Source organism: Sorex fumeus, unplaced genomic scaffold (assembly GCF_029834395.1).
Source record: "Sorex fumeus unplaced genomic scaffold, SorFum_2.1 ptg000036l, whole genome shotgun sequence".
In the NCBI taxonomy this organism is placed as follows: domain Eukaryota; kingdom Metazoa; phylum Chordata; class Mammalia; order Eulipotyphla; family Soricidae; genus Sorex; species Sorex fumeus.
The window spans coordinates 4830914-4850090 of NW_026606093.1; the positions used below are offsets into that span (position 1 = coordinate 4830914).

Genomic DNA, 19177 nt, shown 5'->3' on the forward strand with positions numbered 1-19177 from the left:
TCTACTTAAAAAGTAGAAGCCATAACACAATATTCTCTGGTTTAAATCTTCCAACTCTTGAAAAGCTCTCAACACATGTTTCTTAAAAGCTTTTCAATTAGGGGAACATTTAGCTACCCTTTCATAAACCTTATCTATAAACAACTCTCTCAAAGCTGTTCAAACTGAGAAAAGAATCCCTTCCCCTCAAACAAAACTTAATGTGAATTCTAAAAATTTAAATATTTTTAAAGGAACTTAGAGGAAACAGTTTTAATACCTTCATACACATATCACCAAAATAATTACCGTGTACCATTCGTATCTACTAGAAATTCTTACCCACCTCACTTACATAATCCTTCTGAGGGCAGCAGCAGCAATGAGAATTTACGATGACAAGCACTGAGCAAAAATCTTTCTTAGCAAAATCCATCAGAAAAAGCAAAATAGACCTTACAGTCACAAAAAAAAAAAAGACGAGAGAAAATAGATATGATGCAAATTAACAGACTAAATTAGCCTACAGCATAAGAAAGGCAGGCATCAAAGTCAGATGGCAGTATGGCTTCTTTAACGGCAGCCATACCTCCCCCCAGACTCTCAACTTTGAGTGTGTTTGCTGTGCTCAGCTAACAATCTTCTTATTCTAGGTCTACTCTTTAAACAAAACTACATGCTAAAGATCTGAGAAACTGGTCTGTCACGACTACCTATTTCTCCTCCAATAGCAACAGATCCCCTGAGAAGCAAAATGGGTTTTTCAACTTGTTTAAAAGCTCCACCCACCCATTATGCCTAATCGACATCAAAAGCCTATACTAAAAATCTACCTAGTTAAACATTCCCTTTCCTCCAGTCATGTTAAAACTATTCTTTTAAAAGAAAGAGAGATTGAGTGGAATGACCAAAATATACACTCAGAAGATGCAGTCAAAAGAAATCTGGACAAAGAAATTACAACACTGTTTAGCATTTTTATATGCCAAATCTGTATGACTTGGTCATATTTTTAAAATTTACTTGAAAGTGAATGTAACAGTTCATCCGTTTGCCTAAACTTAAAAGTGGTGATATCAAACTGTCCTATCATTCTCTCAAAGTACACTAAAAAATAAAAAGCTGTGAATTTAGATATAGAGAAACATTAAGAACACATTCTTCTCTTTTCCCTTAAATTTAATTAATATACATACACCAAATTAAACATTTTAATTTGCCAGGAAGATCTCATAGATTCCAATAATGCTACTCAGATCTTAGTTACTAAGGAAAGGTTTGTCTTCATAGCATTAACAATACTCCCTGCATTTCTATGGAAAGATAACTGAATAAAGTTCTATCCCTTGTAATTTGAAAAGCCTAAGTCCTGACTAAGACAGTAGGTACTAAAGCTTCAACAACTCAAAAGTTGCATAAGTAAGTGCAACAAATCTAAAACTTCCATTCTAACGGTTAGAAATGACTAAGAAGCTGTCAAAATAACTGCTACCAATTTCTGGCTCAATATTTTGCTGAGTAGTCTCAGATATTACAGGTACTGATTCGAAATGTAGCAGTATCAACTATGAAGACTGGAAGCTTTTAACTCAAATAGGCAAACGAACAAATGAGACAGGTTTCTTCAGGGGGAGTGGAGATTTTGAAGACAAAACTGAACATGTGCTGAGATTCAGCGATTCCACTTTTTCTGTATATTGAGTATTAAACATATATCTTAAAATACCATCCATGTACATGCTACTTTATATTCTTAAACTATCTCCTCTATCTAATCAAAATTAGTGCCTTTCTCTAAATTCCCCCATATATTTCAATGGGATCATTATTTTCACTATCTACACAGAATACAAACTTTAGGCATTCGGCTTTAATTTCCATATATTATTTAGCACTGTACTGATAGCACTGTCCTCTTGTTCATCGATTTGCTCGAGTGGGCACCAGTAAAGTCTCCATTGTGAGACTTGTTGTTACTGTTTTTGGCATATCTAATACGCTATGGGGAGCTTGCCAGGCTCTGCCGTGCGGGAAATATATTATAAATATATATTTAATAAAATATATAAATTTATATATACTTATGTGTATATGAACTATATCATTCCCTCCCATTCTTCTACAATATTTAAGTACCATTCTCTATGAGCATTTACAAAAATATTTACAAAGATACATGTCTAAAAAAACTAAAAAGAATCCTGCTACTAGTAATTTCTACTGCCCTCTATCAAACATCTCCAGCCAGGCAAAGAGTTTTATTGGCTTCTGTTACAGCTCAATATCACTGCTTCTTCAGCCTAACAATTGTCGCCACAAAAGTTAAGAATTTCAACATCTCTTTTAAGTTTAAATCAATTTACGATCTGTCTCACTGTTCAGATTCTCTCCATCTCCTCATCACGTAACATTCCATTTATATCACATTGCTCAATTCTTAATTTAATAATAACAATTATTAATAGTTATTCTCTACATTTACAAGACGCAGCAGAGCAGCATCACAGATTTTAAAAATGTCTAAGTGAGGGGCTGGGAAAATAAATCAGAGGTGGAGAACATGCCTTGAAAGTGCAAAGTAGAAAGTCTGATCCCTGACCAAATGGACCTCCACCCAGCACTACTGAGCACTGAGTACTACCCTGGTGGCCCGCAGCATCTACATGTCGTGTTCAGCACTGTTGAACCAGACATCCAGACATCACTGGGGGTAGCTCTGGGTTCCCAAGCGCAGCTGGGGATTACCCCCACCCCCCTTCCCTGTGCCAGCTTCCCACTGAATAAAAGGTAAAGGTAAAGGCCCTCCCGTTGATCGTCGATTTGCTCGAGCGGGCCCAGTAACGTCTCCATTGGAGACTTTGTTGTTACTGTGTCTGGCATATCGAATACTCTCGGTAGCTTGCCTGGCTCTCCGAGAGGGGCGGAGGAATCGAACTCGGGTCGGCCATGTTGGCCGCTTGTAAGGCGAACGCCCTACCCGCTGTGCTATCGCTCCAGCCCCACTGAATAATCTCTAAGTAAAAGTCCCTCCTTACTCAAATAAGCTCATTCTGGGATAAGAGAGACTGATGCCATGTCAAGGTTAAAACTGACTCATTAGGGGCTGGAGTGATAGTACAGGAGGTAGGGCTTGCATGTGGTGGACCCAGGTTTGATCCCCAGCATCCCATATGGTCCTCTGGGCACCACTAGGAGTAATTGTGCAGATCCAGGAATGACCCCTGAGCATTGCCAGGCATGACCCAAAAAGCAAGAAAGCAAGAAAGCAAGAAAGAAAGAAAGAAAGAAAGAAAGAAAGAAAGAAATTGATTCATTAACTCAACTGGTGTCTAATGTGTGTAAGACACCTAAGTATACGGCATTTATTTTTAGTCTCAGAATATGACTGTCTCTCTATATTAACAGGTTAAAAAACTAATCTATTACAAAGCAAAAAAACAGAACACTGATTCTACAATGTAAAATTTACTCTAAATAAAACTGGTTACTTGTTCACTGAATATTTAATGCATGCTTTCACCAAAATAAATATTCCTTCTACACCTTCTTTTTAGATAACTGAATCCTACACTTCTCTCAAGTTACTCCTCAAACAAGAAGGTAAGAATTACAAAGTATGTCTAGGGAAGGTTCTACATATAAGACACCAGAAAACTCAATAGTTATAAAGCATTTTAAAACAGAGGCTACTTTTCTAAAGTTTTTATTCTTTAGCCTATTGCTTTTTGAATTATAGAACAGCATATAGTGTGTACAAATAAAATTAGCTTTCCTGAGAAATTCTGTAATAAAAATTCCACAAGTATTTTAATTTAGTGTCTAAAACATGGGGAATGATATCCTAATATAACTATTTAAGATTACTGGTCTAAGATTAAGAACTTTAAATCTTAAATGAAATCAGACCAATTTTATGAAATGATTGAAAATTATACAGATGTCCTCAAGATACAACCCATGATGCACAAAGCTTTCTTTACATGCTTAATAGAAATATATTTACGAAGAAACTATTTCAGCTTATTCCAGTGGACTCAGACATCGCAATAGTTCAAAAATTCTACTTGCTAAAGAAAGAGCAGTTTTCACCAACTTTCAAACCCTATCTGAACAGGAATCAGCCTCACTTGTTTCTGCAAAAAAGCAGGATGAATCACAACCTGTTATTAAAAACTAAAAGGAATTTCACCCTGCTTTAATTCTTATTCCCAGACGGAATGTACAAACCTTGTAATCCAAAAGCTAATGGAATCAGTGACAAAATCAAATTACACAAACAAAGTAATTAAAAATCCCCATTATTTCTAGCTTGGTTGTTAAGAGGCTGGACTCAGCCAGATTCTTACTGGTATGAACCATTAGTTTACAGGAATTTGAACATACCTTAGGATTCCATTGGAAAACAAACCTCTTCAAATCCCCTAACCAAATCCAGCTAGTTCTATCAAAGGCAATTAGTTTACCTCATGATTCCCCAAGGTTCATTACTCTCTAGATTCATGAAAGCCTGGGTACTGCTCTAACCTTGATGCTACTGCTAACTAGTTTCTAATCGCTAAACAGTCAACAAAAATTGTATTACGCCCATTACTACTGTTACTTGGACCTCATTCCCAATGATAGAGATTTACAAAAGAACTGATATTTTTTCCCTTTGGGAGGATCTTTAATTCTTAATATAGGACTCACACCTTCAAAACTAGTCTAAAACTTATCCTACACTCATGACCCCTGTATAATTTACTGTCAGGATCCCTCCACCCACAAATCATAGAGAAGAAAAAAATTTAAGTAAAAAGGAAAAGAAACTCAAGGCCTGAAATTGTGTCACTCCTGAAATACTGGATTCTGATACTATCACCATTATTAGTAGTAGTACTATTATTTTTTCCTGCATGTCCTTGGGCAAAAAGGCTTAAAACTCCAAATCTTTTTTTTTAATCCTCCGAAATAAAAATATTATCTACTTACCAGGATCAAAGATTAAAGTAGAATACTATACTGTTGAAGGGACTGCCATGAAGTAAAATTACAAATAAATGCTAGCTCATTCACTCTACTTTAAAACCTAGCTTTTCTTAAGTTCATCAAACACATTTTAATCACTGCAATTTTGCTGGATGTCCCTGGCAAAAGAATATAATAAGAAAAAATGCACTTTTATTACTAAGCATTGTGAAAACAATGTTAATGGTAGTAGTGGCAGTATCTAATAAGCACTGAGATAATGGAATGACAGGTGATTTGCTATTCTATATGCATTTCGCATCCAATCCTCATAAAGCAACTTAGACTCAGAGAAGCGAAACAACTTGCCCACAGCCAGGAAATGACATTGTTGAGATTTGACCTCACACAGCTCCTAGGCCCATTTTCTCAAAACGGCCACATAAAATTGTGTTCCATTCCAGCCTATTCTATATTCATATATTAATTTCCCAAATGCTGACTGAGTGGCATTAATTGCCCTTCTTTAAGCACTGAAAATGCAACAAAAATAAATCAAATAAAAACCTTAATATACAGAATTTCTAATCGTATCTTTAGATAATCTGGGGCTTTTATGAAAGTCATGAAGAAAAATAAAAACATAAGGGTATAAAAGTAAAGTGAGTGCAACTTAAAGATGTTTATAGAGGGTACAAAGATAGACCAGGGCCTAAGCAACTGCCTAGCATGCAGCACACTGCCATTTGGTATCTGAGCATGAAGCTAGGAGTAAGCCCTCAGCACTGCTGGGTCAAAAAGAAGGCCCTAATCCCCAGAATGTTTTAGATAGAGCGGGCAGGGTAAGATCAATCTAAGGAGGTGCATTTAAAGAAACTTCAATTGCATATAGAACAATGACATACAACAGTATATTATAAATGCACAGAAGAGTGAAACAATCAGGTCAGAATCTACATTTATTCCATTTATACTGGGACCAGATACACAGGCTGAGATGTCCTCAGGAAACAATCATTTATGGACTGTACAGCATTTTAATATGAGAAGATAATCTGAGATCAGAAGTTTATTTTCTAGATTGGTAATCTTGAGCTAGCTATCCTGGGCTCCAGACTGATTATTCATAAGGTGCTGCTATTAGTCTGATTGGCACCACCTCTGGGTTGTTGGAAAAATTACATAATACATACAACATATTTAATGCAATATTGGGTACACAGCAAATAACACTACATTTACACTATAACCACCCACATGACAATATACTACTGCAATTTCCCCGGTAGAGTGTAAAAAAAGATGTCGATCCTTGAGCGACTCAGTTGTAGTTGGGGATAATAGTTAAAACCCACTATAACTATTATATTATTACAACAGAAAAAAAGGGTATGATGGGATCATAGAAAGAGAGTGGTATTGAAACTTTCTTCCAAGAAGCCTACAAATACATCTATAAAAAAAAGCTAGATGATGGTCCTGGAGTGATAGCACAAGCAGGTAGGACATTTGCCTTTCAAGTGACTGACCCTGGTTTGATTCCCCAGCATCCCATATAGTCCCCCATGGACCACCTGGAGTAATTCCTCAGTGCAGAGCCAGGAGTAACCCCTGAGCATCATCAGCTGTGTCCCAAAAAACAAACAACAATAAAAAAGACTGCCAGATGACTAAGGTCACTGGCTAACTCCTTCATAGAGATTTGCATCAGCTTCCCTGTCACAGCAGGTCAACAATGTTCTCAGATCACGTATTTTGTTAGAGAATTGCCTTTGACTCAAAACTAGAACTACTTTATTATGCCAATAAAATTCATCTGCTTTAGTGTAATTACTACTTCAATGTTTATCTTTCCTGTTAGAAGATAGGAAAATAGCAAAGCATAATCCTGTTATATCCCCAACCCAGCACATAGAAGATACGAATAGTTATAAGTAAGCAAATGACTGGTAAAATAATATTAATCAGAGACTCACAGTTTATCATTTAATGAACTGGAGTTCTGTGAGTTTCAGACTTCAGAAAGGTAATACTGAGTCACTAAGTTGACTATTTTCTTTGCCAAATCTATAGAGGTGCTTGTGAGGGGCTGGTTTATAATAGCCACAGTATGTATTAAGTGAATTTAGTTACTTATAATGCTAGGGAAAAGGCTACTGAGGGAATGATGATATACTCAATATTCTGGTATCATATTAAGCCTATGACAGTGCGGCATCCTGAATTCCCGAGAAACCTGATTCTAACATTCACCAATTTAAAGAAGGCCTTTGATTCTGTGGAGACTGAAGTGGTCATCGAAGCCCTAGCCAAACAAGGAGGTCAAACTAAGTACATCAGGATCTTCTGTGCAATACAGCTGTATTATGGATTCACTACCAGGATCTCACCATTCTACAAGGAAGTGATCATCCATGTCAAGAGAGGGGTTCGGCAGGGCAATACCATTTCACCGAAACTCTTCCGTACCACCCTTGAGAACATCATGCAACGATTGGAATGGGAAGGAATGGGAGTAAAGATAGACGGTCAGCAACTACACCACCTACGCTTCGCTGATGACATCATTCTAATAACACCAAACATTAGCCAAGCAGCACAAATGCTGGTCAACTTTGACCATGAGTGTGAAAATGTCAGACTGCAGCTGAATCTCATGAAGACAATGTTTATGAAAAACGGACTAGTTCCTGATGTTCCATTTGCTCTCAACGGAATAAACATCTCGAAATGCAGCAATTATGTGTACCTAGGTCGAGAACTCAACATGACGAACAACCTGGCACCTGAGCTGCGCAGGAGGGAGAGCAGCGTGAAATGCCTTCAAGAGCGTCGGAGAAATAGCTAAGAGGACGAAGACCCTATGGCTACGAGCACATCTCTTTGACTCCACCATTCTCCCTGCACTAACATAAGCCGCAGAGACATGGGCCCTACGAAAACAGGATGAGAATGTTATTTGGGTCTCTGAAAGAGGAATCAAAAGAGCTATGCTTGGAGTATCATGCTTCACTTAAGTGAGAAAAGGAATCCGGAGTTCTGACCTCTGTCGACGATCGAGAATCAGGGACGTCGTCTCATTTGCCAAGGCATCAAAAATCAGATGGGCTATGTAATGAGAATTGGAGAAGACCGCTAGACTAGAGCAACTGTCAACTGGATTCCATGACATGTCAAAAGAATGCGTGGCTGCCCACCTACAAGATGGTCAGACTTCTTTGTCAAGACCCTGAACAAATGGTTTGAGGCTCTTCATGTTCCTGGAGCGAGCAGATGCCATTGGGCTACACTAGCACTCGACAGGGATGAATGGAGACATTACTGGCGACCGCTCGAGCAAATTGGTGAGTAATGGGATGTCAAGTAATCAAGTGATCAAGTCTATATTTTATCTACTTAATGAAAAAGATACACAGAGCGTAGGGACTTCAGGTGATCAATGATCAAACTTTAATGTATACCAGGTCACTTCTCAAACTTTAATGTATACCAGAATCAATTCTGGATCTTGAAAAATATAAGTCTAGAATGAGGTTAAAAATATTACTTTTAGGGGCTGGAGCGATAGCACAGCAGGTAGGGCGTTTGCCTTGCATGCAGCCAACATGGCCGACACAGGTTCGATTCCCAGCACCCCAAATGGCCCCCCGAGCACCACCAGGAGCAATTCCTGAGTGCATGAGCCAGGAGTAATCCCTGGGCATCGCCGGGTGTGACCCAAGAAGCAAAAAAAAAATAAAAATAAAAATAAATAAAAATTTAAAAATATTACTTTTAGGAAAGAGGAGGCGTGTTTGCTTTACACCAGGCTGTGTTTAGGACTTAACACTGGATCTACGCTCAGAGGATCATGTGCTGATGACCGAAAGCTGTATTAATTGTCTTCAAAAGCCTTAGCCCTGAACTGTACTTGCTCTCCAGTCTTAAAAGCTACTACAACAATGATAGCTGGAAATGATCACTTTGGACAAGAACTGAGTGCTGGAAGGAGGTAAGGAACAAACATGATAACCTTTCAGTACCTGTATTACAAACCATAATGCCCAACAGGAAAGAGAGTGAACAAAAGAGAGGGAAGGAAAGTGTCTGCTGTAGAGGGGAGACTGGGGCTGTGGGTGGGGGGAACGAAAAATGCAGGCACTGGTGGTGGGAAATACATATTGGTGAAGGGATGGGTGCTGGATCATTGTACTGACTGAAACCCAATCATGAACAACTCTGTAACTGTGTATCTCACAGTGATTCAATTAAAAAAATTAAATTAAATTTAGAAAAAAGTTTACATAGTTTTACAAAGTGACACTTCTATTAAAACTATAGGATGCTGATTCTGATGGTCTGTAGACTGCATTTTTTTCTTTGCTCGCTTCTTTATTTGTTTTAAATTTTAGCTCCCCTCAGCAGTTCTGGGGAGTTATCTGTAACTTGCAGTGCTGAGGATGCCATGTGATGTCAGAAACTGAACCTGGGACCTGTGCATGTCAGGCATGTGCTCCAAAATGAGTTCTCTCCTTAGCCTGAACATACTAATTTGTAAAGTATTTACTTCCTTATGTCCTGCATTATTCACCACAGATAAAATATGGAATCACAAGGAGTCAATCTATAGGTCCATTAACAAAGTACTGGACAAAGAAACAATGTTATACAGACAATGCAACATTGCTTTGCTGCTAGAAAGATGAAACTGTGGGGCTAGAGAAATAATAATTGCCTTGCATCTGGCCAACCCAGGTTTGATCCCTGGCACCCCACATGATCCCCAAGCACTACGAGGCGTGATTTCTGAGGGCAAAGTCAGGAGTAACCCCTGAGAATCACAAGGCGCCTCCACCCCCCTCCCCCCCAAAAAAACCCCAGAACTAAACAAAACAAAACAAAAGATAAAACTGTGCTACTTGAAACACAATGATCAAAATCCCTTGAAGTACTGTTAAATAAGGAATAAAGGAGAGACAATTACAGCGTAATTTCACTTATAAGCAGAATATAAGTAACTTCAGCAAAGAAACATGAAATAAAAGAAGAAAACTAGTTCCTGAATTTGGTGAAAACTATGATGGTTACTATAGAGTAAAGGAGGAGTGAAAGAAATGGGTAGACACTGGCGTAAAAACAAAAAATAAAATCACATACACACACACACACGTGTGTGTATACATATATATGTATATAAATGAAAGTTCAGTCAATTTATGAGAATGGAACCAAGAACATACAACAGGGAAAAGACAGTCTCTTCAGAAAACAGTGCCGGACAGGCGGGTGAGATAAGCCAAAGAGCTGGGGTGCATGTGGGAGGCCTGGTCTCTGGCACTGCATGTAGCTCCAAGCAATAGAAAGAAATAAGACCACTAACTTCTACCATACACAAAACTCAACTTAAAATGGATTAATAATATAAACATATATACTTGAAATTATAAGTCTCACAAGAAAATATGGGTCATAAACTTTTTTGATCTTGGCCTTAGTGATTATCTGACATGTATATATGTTACATGGGACTGGAGCGATAGCACAGTGGTAGGGCGTTTGCCTTACAAGTGGCCAACGTGGCCAGCCTGAGTTCGAATTCTCCGCCCCTCTCGGAGAGCCCAGCAAATTACTGAGAGTATTTCACCCGCACCAGAGCCTGGCAAGCTACCCATAACGTACTCAATATGCCAAACACAGTAACAACAAGTCTCATGATGGAGACGTTACTGGGCCCGCTCGAGCAAATATATGTTACATATACACCACATCTTTGTCCTTTTATCCATCAATAGGCACTTAGGTCACTTTCATATACTGTGTTAAATAATGCCATTATAAACATAGGGTACAGATTTATTTTTTAAAGTAACTGTCTTTTTTTCAGATAAATACCTAGAAGTAGAGTTCCTAGATCACTTGGTAGCTCTATTTTCAATTTGGGAAGATGAGAGATTTGTGTCACACCCAGTGGTGTTCCACAGCTTTTATTGGCTCTGTGCTCAGGAGCAATTTCTGGCAGTATTTGGGGAACTATATGTGTGCTAGTGATTAAATTGGAGCCTGCTGTAAAAAATTAAGTACCTTACTTCCTGTACTATCTGGCCCCTATTTAAAAAATTTTTGTGGAGTGGAGTTCATGCCCAATTCAATCAGCTAATCAGTGGCTGAATAAATAGCAGTACTCCTACATTAAAAAGAAAAAAAACTTTGGTGGAGCCTTCATACTATTTTCCAATTTTCCATTATGGGAGAATCATTTGTATTTCTACCATCATAGCACCAGAAAGAGTTCCCTTTCTTCCATACCCTTGCCAACACTTTTTATTTAAGACCTTTTTGATGATATTCTAATATATAAAGAGGTACCTCCTCTTGCATTTCTGATAGTATAGTATTACCACCTTTTTTTTGGGGGGGGGGGAATGGAGGGGGGATCACACCCGGCGATGCACAGGGGTTACTCCTGGATCATGCACTCAGGAATTACTCCTGGCGGTGCTCGGAGGACCATATGGGATGTTGGGAATTGAACCCAGGTCAGCCGCATGCAAGGCAAATGCCCTACCCGCTGTGCTATTGCTCCAGCTCCTGTGACCATCTTTTTAATGTATATTTTGAACATCAGTGTTTTTTGTAGGAGAATGTCTATTCAAATCCCCCTTGTTTTTCAATGTTGTTTGTTACCCATTTGTGGGCTGGAGAGATAGGACAGCAGGTAGGGTGTTTGCCTAGAGTGCAGCCAGCCTGGGTTCGATTCCTCCGCCCCTCTCAGAGAGCCTAGCAAGCTACCGAGAGTATCTCGCCCCCACGGCAAAGCATGGCAAGCTACCCACGACGTATTCAATATGCCAAACACAGTAACAACAAGTCTCACAATGGAGACATTACTGGGAAATTGATGAACAACGGGAGGACGGTGCTACAGTTTGTTACTGACTTGTATCAGTTCTTTATTATCTAAATACTAGTCCTTTATTAGTTCTATCATCTTCAAATATTTCTCAGTAGGTTTACTTGTCATGTGGTTCACGGTTTCCTTTGTTGTTTAGAGGTTTTAGTTTCGCAATGTCACTTATTTTTGCTTTTGTTGCCTTTGTTTTGAAGTTATATAATTACTAAGGTCGAGGTCAAGAAAAGGGAAAAATGTAAATTATTATGTGCAGGTGGTAGTAAAGGGAAGTAATAATACCCGAATTTATACTTCTATGTTTATATTCCAAGAAGTAAAGCAGATGATGAGCTTTCCTAAAAGTAAAACTGCGAAGTGATTAGCATTCTTAGCAGAGCCGATTCACCGGAATGCTAAACAAACTGTGTTTCCCTGACCTCCACAATTAAACTGAAGATCAGTGATTTACACGGGGGCCACAGGTGTATATTACATAAGAGGAGAAGGGAAGGGTTGGGAGAAAGCACAGTACCATACATACCAGTTAGGAGGGCAGGGGGGCTACAGGAAGAAAACAAAATTGAACGGGGCCACAGTTGGGAAAGGGTGCTTTTTTAACAGCAGTAGTTTTCAACTACCATTACAAGCAGGCGACGACCTATGGTTCTAACAAGTTTAATAGTAACTGCTTTAGAGAGCCCAATCACGGATTATAATCCCATTGGATACAGTGGTGGGTACTGAAAAGAAGAGTGTGTGTGTGTGTGTGTGTGTGTGTGTGTATATATATTATATATATGTAAATAATACACACACATATATATTAATAACAAGAAAGAGACTTAGATAATTAGAAATACTAATAGTTTACAAAGTCAGGAATAGCTTGAGAGTAATGCTCCTTTTCCATGCAAACATTTTTATTTGACTCTACGACACTAATAGTTCTTACTATTTAATTCATGATGAATTAAGTCAGCTAAATCCTCAAGTAGCTCCACACGCATCATACAGCAGAACCACATACAAAAGAGGACACTAAAGGTTTCCAAACTTATTTGGCCTATAGCATCCTTTCACAAAAAAAAATGTAAGTAAGAGTATGCCCAAGCCATTGTGAAGCTGCAAAACTAATTTGGTTTAAGTTGAGAGAGAGCACAGAAATAAACTCTCAGCATACTGACAGTTAATTTATGACAAAAGAGCCAAGCTCATTAAATGGAGAAAGTAAACTCTCTTCAGCAGAGCTGGAAAAACGAATTATCCACAGTAACAGAAAGAAACTGGACCACTATCTCACACAACTAACAAGAGTTAACTCAAAATGGGTTAGATTTAAATGTTAGACTTAATTCTTATAACACAGTGAAGAAAACACAGGCAAAACACACCTTTTGATATTGGTATATGGCATATAAAGAAATAGGACAGTAAGACAATGCCCAGTAACAATTCCTTAGACTCTGACAACAGAACTGAAGTTGTCAAGGTGGAGTAAGAAGGACAGTGTGGAAAGGGTTCCTACGCATAGAGATGGAGGAATATGGGCATCATGGTAGTGGATATGGTGTGATAACTCTACCACTTAAAAAAGGTCAATATTTACATTATTACAATCTAACACTACATCAATTTTTAAAAATGCAAAGACTAAGCTAAAAACTAATCTGGTTTAACTAAACCAAGGCATTTCCCATCAGTTTTTAAAATGATTCCACTTAACCAGCTCTCAAATCATAACTAATTTATAACCACATACTTTAATATATTAAGACTCAATGAAATTGCATTACTGAAAACAGGCTAGACACCATGTGTAATTTACCATAAAACACAGCATTATATTAAGTATTCTTGCAAAGAATACGCAACCTAGATTATGATAAGTGAAACAAATATGTGGAAGACAATTACTGGTGGTTTCACTCATGTGAAACATTAATAACTAAAGCAAATGAATTGGCAAAGAAAAACCAACAACACTGTTGAACTAACTGAAAAATACAGTGATAACCAGAGAAGAGGGGAATGTGGTGAGGAATGAATTTTTTGGTGGTAGATGGCACTTGAATTTTTGGTGGTAGATGTGATGAACTTAATACACATATAGAAGCATAAAGTTAAATTCTAAAATGCCATAATACTGTAAACCAATGATGAATCAATTCTTAAAAGATTTCAATTTAACCAAGCCTTTATCTCAAACTTGTTGCTCAGTACCCCTTCACCATTTAAAAAAAAAAAAAAAAAAAAAGAGTATCCTAGAGGGTATTTTTAACGTGTCTGGGACCAGAGAAATAGAAGAGCAGGCACGGGCTTGCCTTGCACATGCCTGACCCAGGTTTAATCCCTGACACCCTATATGGTTACTGAGCACTGCCAGGAGTAACCTCAGAGCACAAGGTCTGGAATAAGTCCTGAGCACCACTGGGTGTGCCTCCCCATCCCTGGCAAAGTATTTGATCTGCATATCAAACCTACAGTACAAACCTAGAGATCTACAGTATTTGATTTGCCCACATTTTAAATTAAAACTCATCAGCGTCAGTCAACTTCCAGCCATTATCGTCAACCTGGGTTTGACCCCCAGCCATGTATAGCTCCCCAGAGCACTGCCAGGTGTAGTTCAAAAACAAAGACAAAAGAAAAATTGAAACTCAGAAAGTTTAAATGCTTGTTAACTAGCTAAAATATACTAAAACCCTGTTAATAATATATTTATTTTAAGATTAAAAAAGCATTTTCCAAAACAAAAAACTTTAGAAGTTTACTATTGTTTAACGTTTTTTGTGGGGCTGGAGCGATAGCACAGTGGTAGGGCATTTGCCTTGCATGCAGCCAACATGGCCGACCCGAGTTCAATTCCTTCGCCCCTCTCGGAGAGCCCGGCAAGCTGCCGAGAGTATCTCACCCGCATGGCAGAGCCTGGCAAGCTCCCCGTGACGTATTCGATATGCCAGACACAGTAACAACAAAGTCTCCAATGGAGACGTTACTGCGCCCGCTCGAGCAAATCAATGATCAACGGGAGGGCCTTTACTTTACTTACTTTACTTAACGTTTTTTGTAAACTTTTACGGCTTACAAGTTCTTCTGCATTTAGTATACTGCAATATATGATCTAGTCTCTGAAAAACTACATTTCTTCACTTACATAAATTAGTGAGAAAGACAAAATTATTTTTAAATTACTGAACTGTAAGTAAAGTGTTTCAGTTCACATAAATATGAGAGGAGTTAAATGACATGACAAAGCAAACGAATAGATTCAGAATGCTAAATATTCCAATTAATTTCAACAAATGAATATAACTCAGGTAAATAAATTGGAGCAAAAGTTTCAGAACAAAAGACAAAATATTCATTCTAATGGAAGTTCCTAGTTTATGGTATTAAAAAATCTAAAAATCATGCTTATTTTTTCAAGCATAAATGGCTATTTAAGAAAAGATTTGTATTACTGCTTGGGTTTTTTCCCCCTAATTGTTGCTACTATTGTTTTGGGGCCACATCTGACAGTGCTCAGGGTTTATCCTTGGCTCTGTACTCAGGGATCAGCTTCTGAGAGGCTCAGGGAATCTCGAGGAGCGCCAGAAACTAAACTGAGGTCGACTGCATGCATGGCAAGCGTCCTACCTGCTGTACTAATGCTCTGATCCAAAATCTGTATGTTTAGAGAATTATTATTAAGTACATAATGGCAAAATGAACTGATGAAACAAAGAGGACTGATAAAGTAGACCAAAAAACGGCCTTCGTATTCAAGTTACAGAAAATAAATGGGAAGTTACTATACTACTCTAGCTACTTTAACGTGTTTCTGAACTTTATTTAATAGAAAACATTAAAAAATACTCTAAGATTACTTTGTTTAATTTTTACACCATTTGTAAAAGGTCTCCACGTTCATTATAGTACAACTTATCTTCATGATTTATACTGGTAACTATTTCTAGTTTCTACTGGAAAACTCAAAGAGAATATTTCTTTAGGCAAAGAAAACAAACTACATTATGATTTTTACTTTTACCTTATGTAACTGTAGTTACTTACAATTTAATAAAGAAATAACAATAGATTTTCAGCCATAGAAATGACAAAATAACTATTAACTCAGAAATTATGTGTTATAGTAAAAGATAACAAGAACTTAGAATAGGAGCGTTCAAAGTATGAGATTAATACCCAAGATTAGCTGAGATCAGCACCAGGAGGATTACTCCATAACTTAGAGGCCAGCCGGGTATCCTAGAGGAAAGGGCTATTCAGATAGAGAAGGGAGCACCAAATAAAGGATGTTTGGAGGATCCTCCCAGGAGGGGAGATGCATGTCGAAAGTAGACTATGGACTGAACATGTTTGCCACTCAATGCCTCTTTTGCAGACCACAACACCCAAAAGGAGAGAGAAAACACAGGGGATTGCCCTGCCACAGAGACGGGGGGATGGGGGGATGGGGGTGGGAGGGATATTATCCATGGTGGTGGAAAATGGGCACTGGTGGAGGGATGGGTATCTGATCATTGTATAATTGAAACCAAAGCACAAAAAATTGTAAATCTACAACTTTAAAAAAAATAAAATAAAATAAAGGGAAAAAAAAAAAAAGAATAGGAGCGTTAAAAAATAAGTAACGAGGTAGGAGATATGACTCAATGGAAGAGCATAATCTTTCACGTTTCTGAGGCCCTGACTGATGACCACACCGGGGGGGGGGGGGGGGGGGTGGAAGATGAAGAAGAAAAAAAAAAAAGGAAAATAGGTAACTTGCTCATTTCTTTAAATTCTGCCGCAGCAAGCAATATGAAATAAATTTGTTGTATACCTGCCACAGGGTCAAACTGGGGGACAGCAGGGACCCTGAGGACACAGGTGGTGGAACTGGTGTTGCAAACTGTACGACTGAAATATTTCTGCTATGAACAACTTTGTAAACCACTGGTATCACTGTATCACTGTCATCTTGTTGTTCATCGATTGTAATGTCTCCTTCATCCTAGCCCTCAGATTTTAAAAAGGCTCTTTCAGGGTCAGGAGAATGAGACCCATCATTGTTACTGGTATACTGAATACGCCACGGGGAGTTTGCCAGACTCTGCCGTGTTGGGAGGATACATTTGGTAGCCTGAAAAAGAAACCACTGGTATCTTAATTAAAAGTAAATAAAGAAAAAACAATAGATAATATTTTCAATATTATCTCATAATATTTACATAAGTAAACAATAAACTGGTGTTTAATTTTTATCTTAGTTCTCACTATATTATGAACAACAAAGACTTCTTCCCCAACACCTCACTATGCTTTCTACTATTGTTCCCATTTGCACATCGATGTTACCCGAACTGGGATTTGTTAGATGTCATCTAAGTTCAGCTCACTAATCAGGGAAGACTTACACTAGTCACTCGACGGTAGATCTGCGCGGCATTTTGGCACTCTGAGTAAGGGTATTCAGACGTGGCCATCTCAAGCATGCACATTCCAAAAGCATAAACGTCAACGGATTCATCATATTTCTCCTCATACATCTCAGGAGCCATGAACTCTGGGGTACCTTAAATTAAAAGAACGATTCAGACTCAATGCGAGAGGAAGTTGCAGATGTTACTCACCGAAGAGTGATGCAGAGGGTTTGACCTGTGTGAGAGAGAAAAAAGTGGAGGGGAAAAAAAGAGAAAAAAGAGGAGGATCCTCTTAGTCAATCTGTTTCATAAAAAAACCTTATAGATCTTCCACTGCAAGGACTTTATAAGAAATTTTTAAAGGGCGTGTCTATTTACCATTTCAAATGAATTCCTGTTGAACAAAGTCAAAACAGATCCTTGAACAAGATAGAGGTATAATACTGAAAACAAATTGAAGGAAAGGTTAAGAGACTAGCGAGAAAGAAGGCAGATACAATGGGATCTAAGGCAAGATGAAAGGTTAAAAATGGGCAAAATACTTGTCTGCCCCCTACTGTCTGGTACCTGTTAATGTTTATAGGTAGTCTTTTACCATTAATACTCTATTTGATCAGTTTTCACCTTTGAGGAAGCCTTGCAATGAAAAACCTGGTATTTGACGTTCTGAAAAAATCAGTGTAATTGTCTACAAAGACACTCACCAGAGCCCTTTTCTTCATCTACTTACCATCCCACCTGCAGTATACAAATAAGCCTACTGCAGATAAAAGAAATAGTGACAGACATTCTACAGAAAAAGCAAATATGTGCATGCACAACTGGAAAACTCTACTGTAGGAAGAGTTTAAGAGTACAAAGTATGTGATCCCAGAGACCAGGTTTTTAACTAGTTTAAGTCTGGATACCTCAAAGTATAACACATTTCCAAAAATAGGCTTCCACACTATGATTTAACATAAAGAAAATTCTGAACAGGAAAAACCAGAGCCAGAGATTTAAATCTTAAGCAGAAACAAAGAAATGTTTCCGGCAAAGTAGGCAAAAAGGAAATTCTGCTTAAATAATTCTTCCATTTCTCTTCTTAATCTATTGTAAGAAAATATAAAAATGACGTTTCATATCCATACTACATATTCCAAGAAAAAAACTATTTTAGAAAGATATATAATTTACTGGCATCCTGTGTTTTTCTTTTTTTTGTATTAATACACAGGATTCCAGCCCATTTAAAAGTTAATGAGTCCTTTTCTTATTACTGGTATCTTTTGTGGAGTGTCAGTACACAGGTGCACATGAAGATGTAAGACCTTCTTATCAAAATAAGTATTAAATTATTTTCCAGCCGTAGCTTTTAAAAAAATAGAGTTTGAAAGAAGCTGAAGGGAAAACCCAATGGACAGAGCAGATGCTTTACATGTGGGAGTCCAAGTTCGAGCCCTAGACTTTGGGGCAAAGTGCCCAAGCAACTGCCAGGAGTAACCCCTGTTCAGTAGCACCTGAACACCAGTGGGTGTTGTCCAAAAATACACCAAAAAATATACATTGGTGATTTTCAACGAGGCAATTTTGCCAATGTTGAAACATTTTTGGCTGTAACATCTTAAGAGAAGGTAGAGAAAGGCATGTGCTACTGGCATTGAGGGAGCAGAGTCCAGGATGCTGCCAAATAATATATATATCAGAAAGCTTTTATGACAAAATATTATCAAACCTAAAATGTTATTAGTACCAAGGTTGAAAAACCCTGTTTGGGGTACTTCCCATCTTCTTCTCTTTTTAATAGAAAGTTTTATTAGAAAGTAGAAGAAAAAAAAGAAATCCTCCAGCTGGGTTTATATCACAACTTTTTGGGTGGGTCGGGGGCACAACTGGCAGTGTTCAGGGCTTACTCCTGGCTCTGCGCTCAGGGATCACTCTTGGAGGGCTCAGGGAACCATGTGGGGTGCCGGGGACTGAACCTGGGTCAAAAGCATAC

General features: G+C 38.1%; 1 protein-coding gene across 5 annotated transcripts in view; it reads right to left on the reverse strand.

Annotated features, from left to right (window-relative positions):
- WNK1 (WNK lysine deficient protein kinase 1) overlaps positions 1–19177 on the reverse strand; it is a 132309-nt gene that overhangs the window by 57375 nt on the left and 55757 nt on the right. For all 5 annotated transcript variants that reach the window (XM_056117876.1, XM_056117875.1, XM_056117874.1 and 2 more), the window contains exon 4: positions 17194–17351. In XM_056117876.1, the coding sequence (XP_055973851.1) occupies positions 17194–17351 (158 nt within the window). The remainder of the gene's footprint in view (positions 1–17193; positions 17352–19177) is intronic.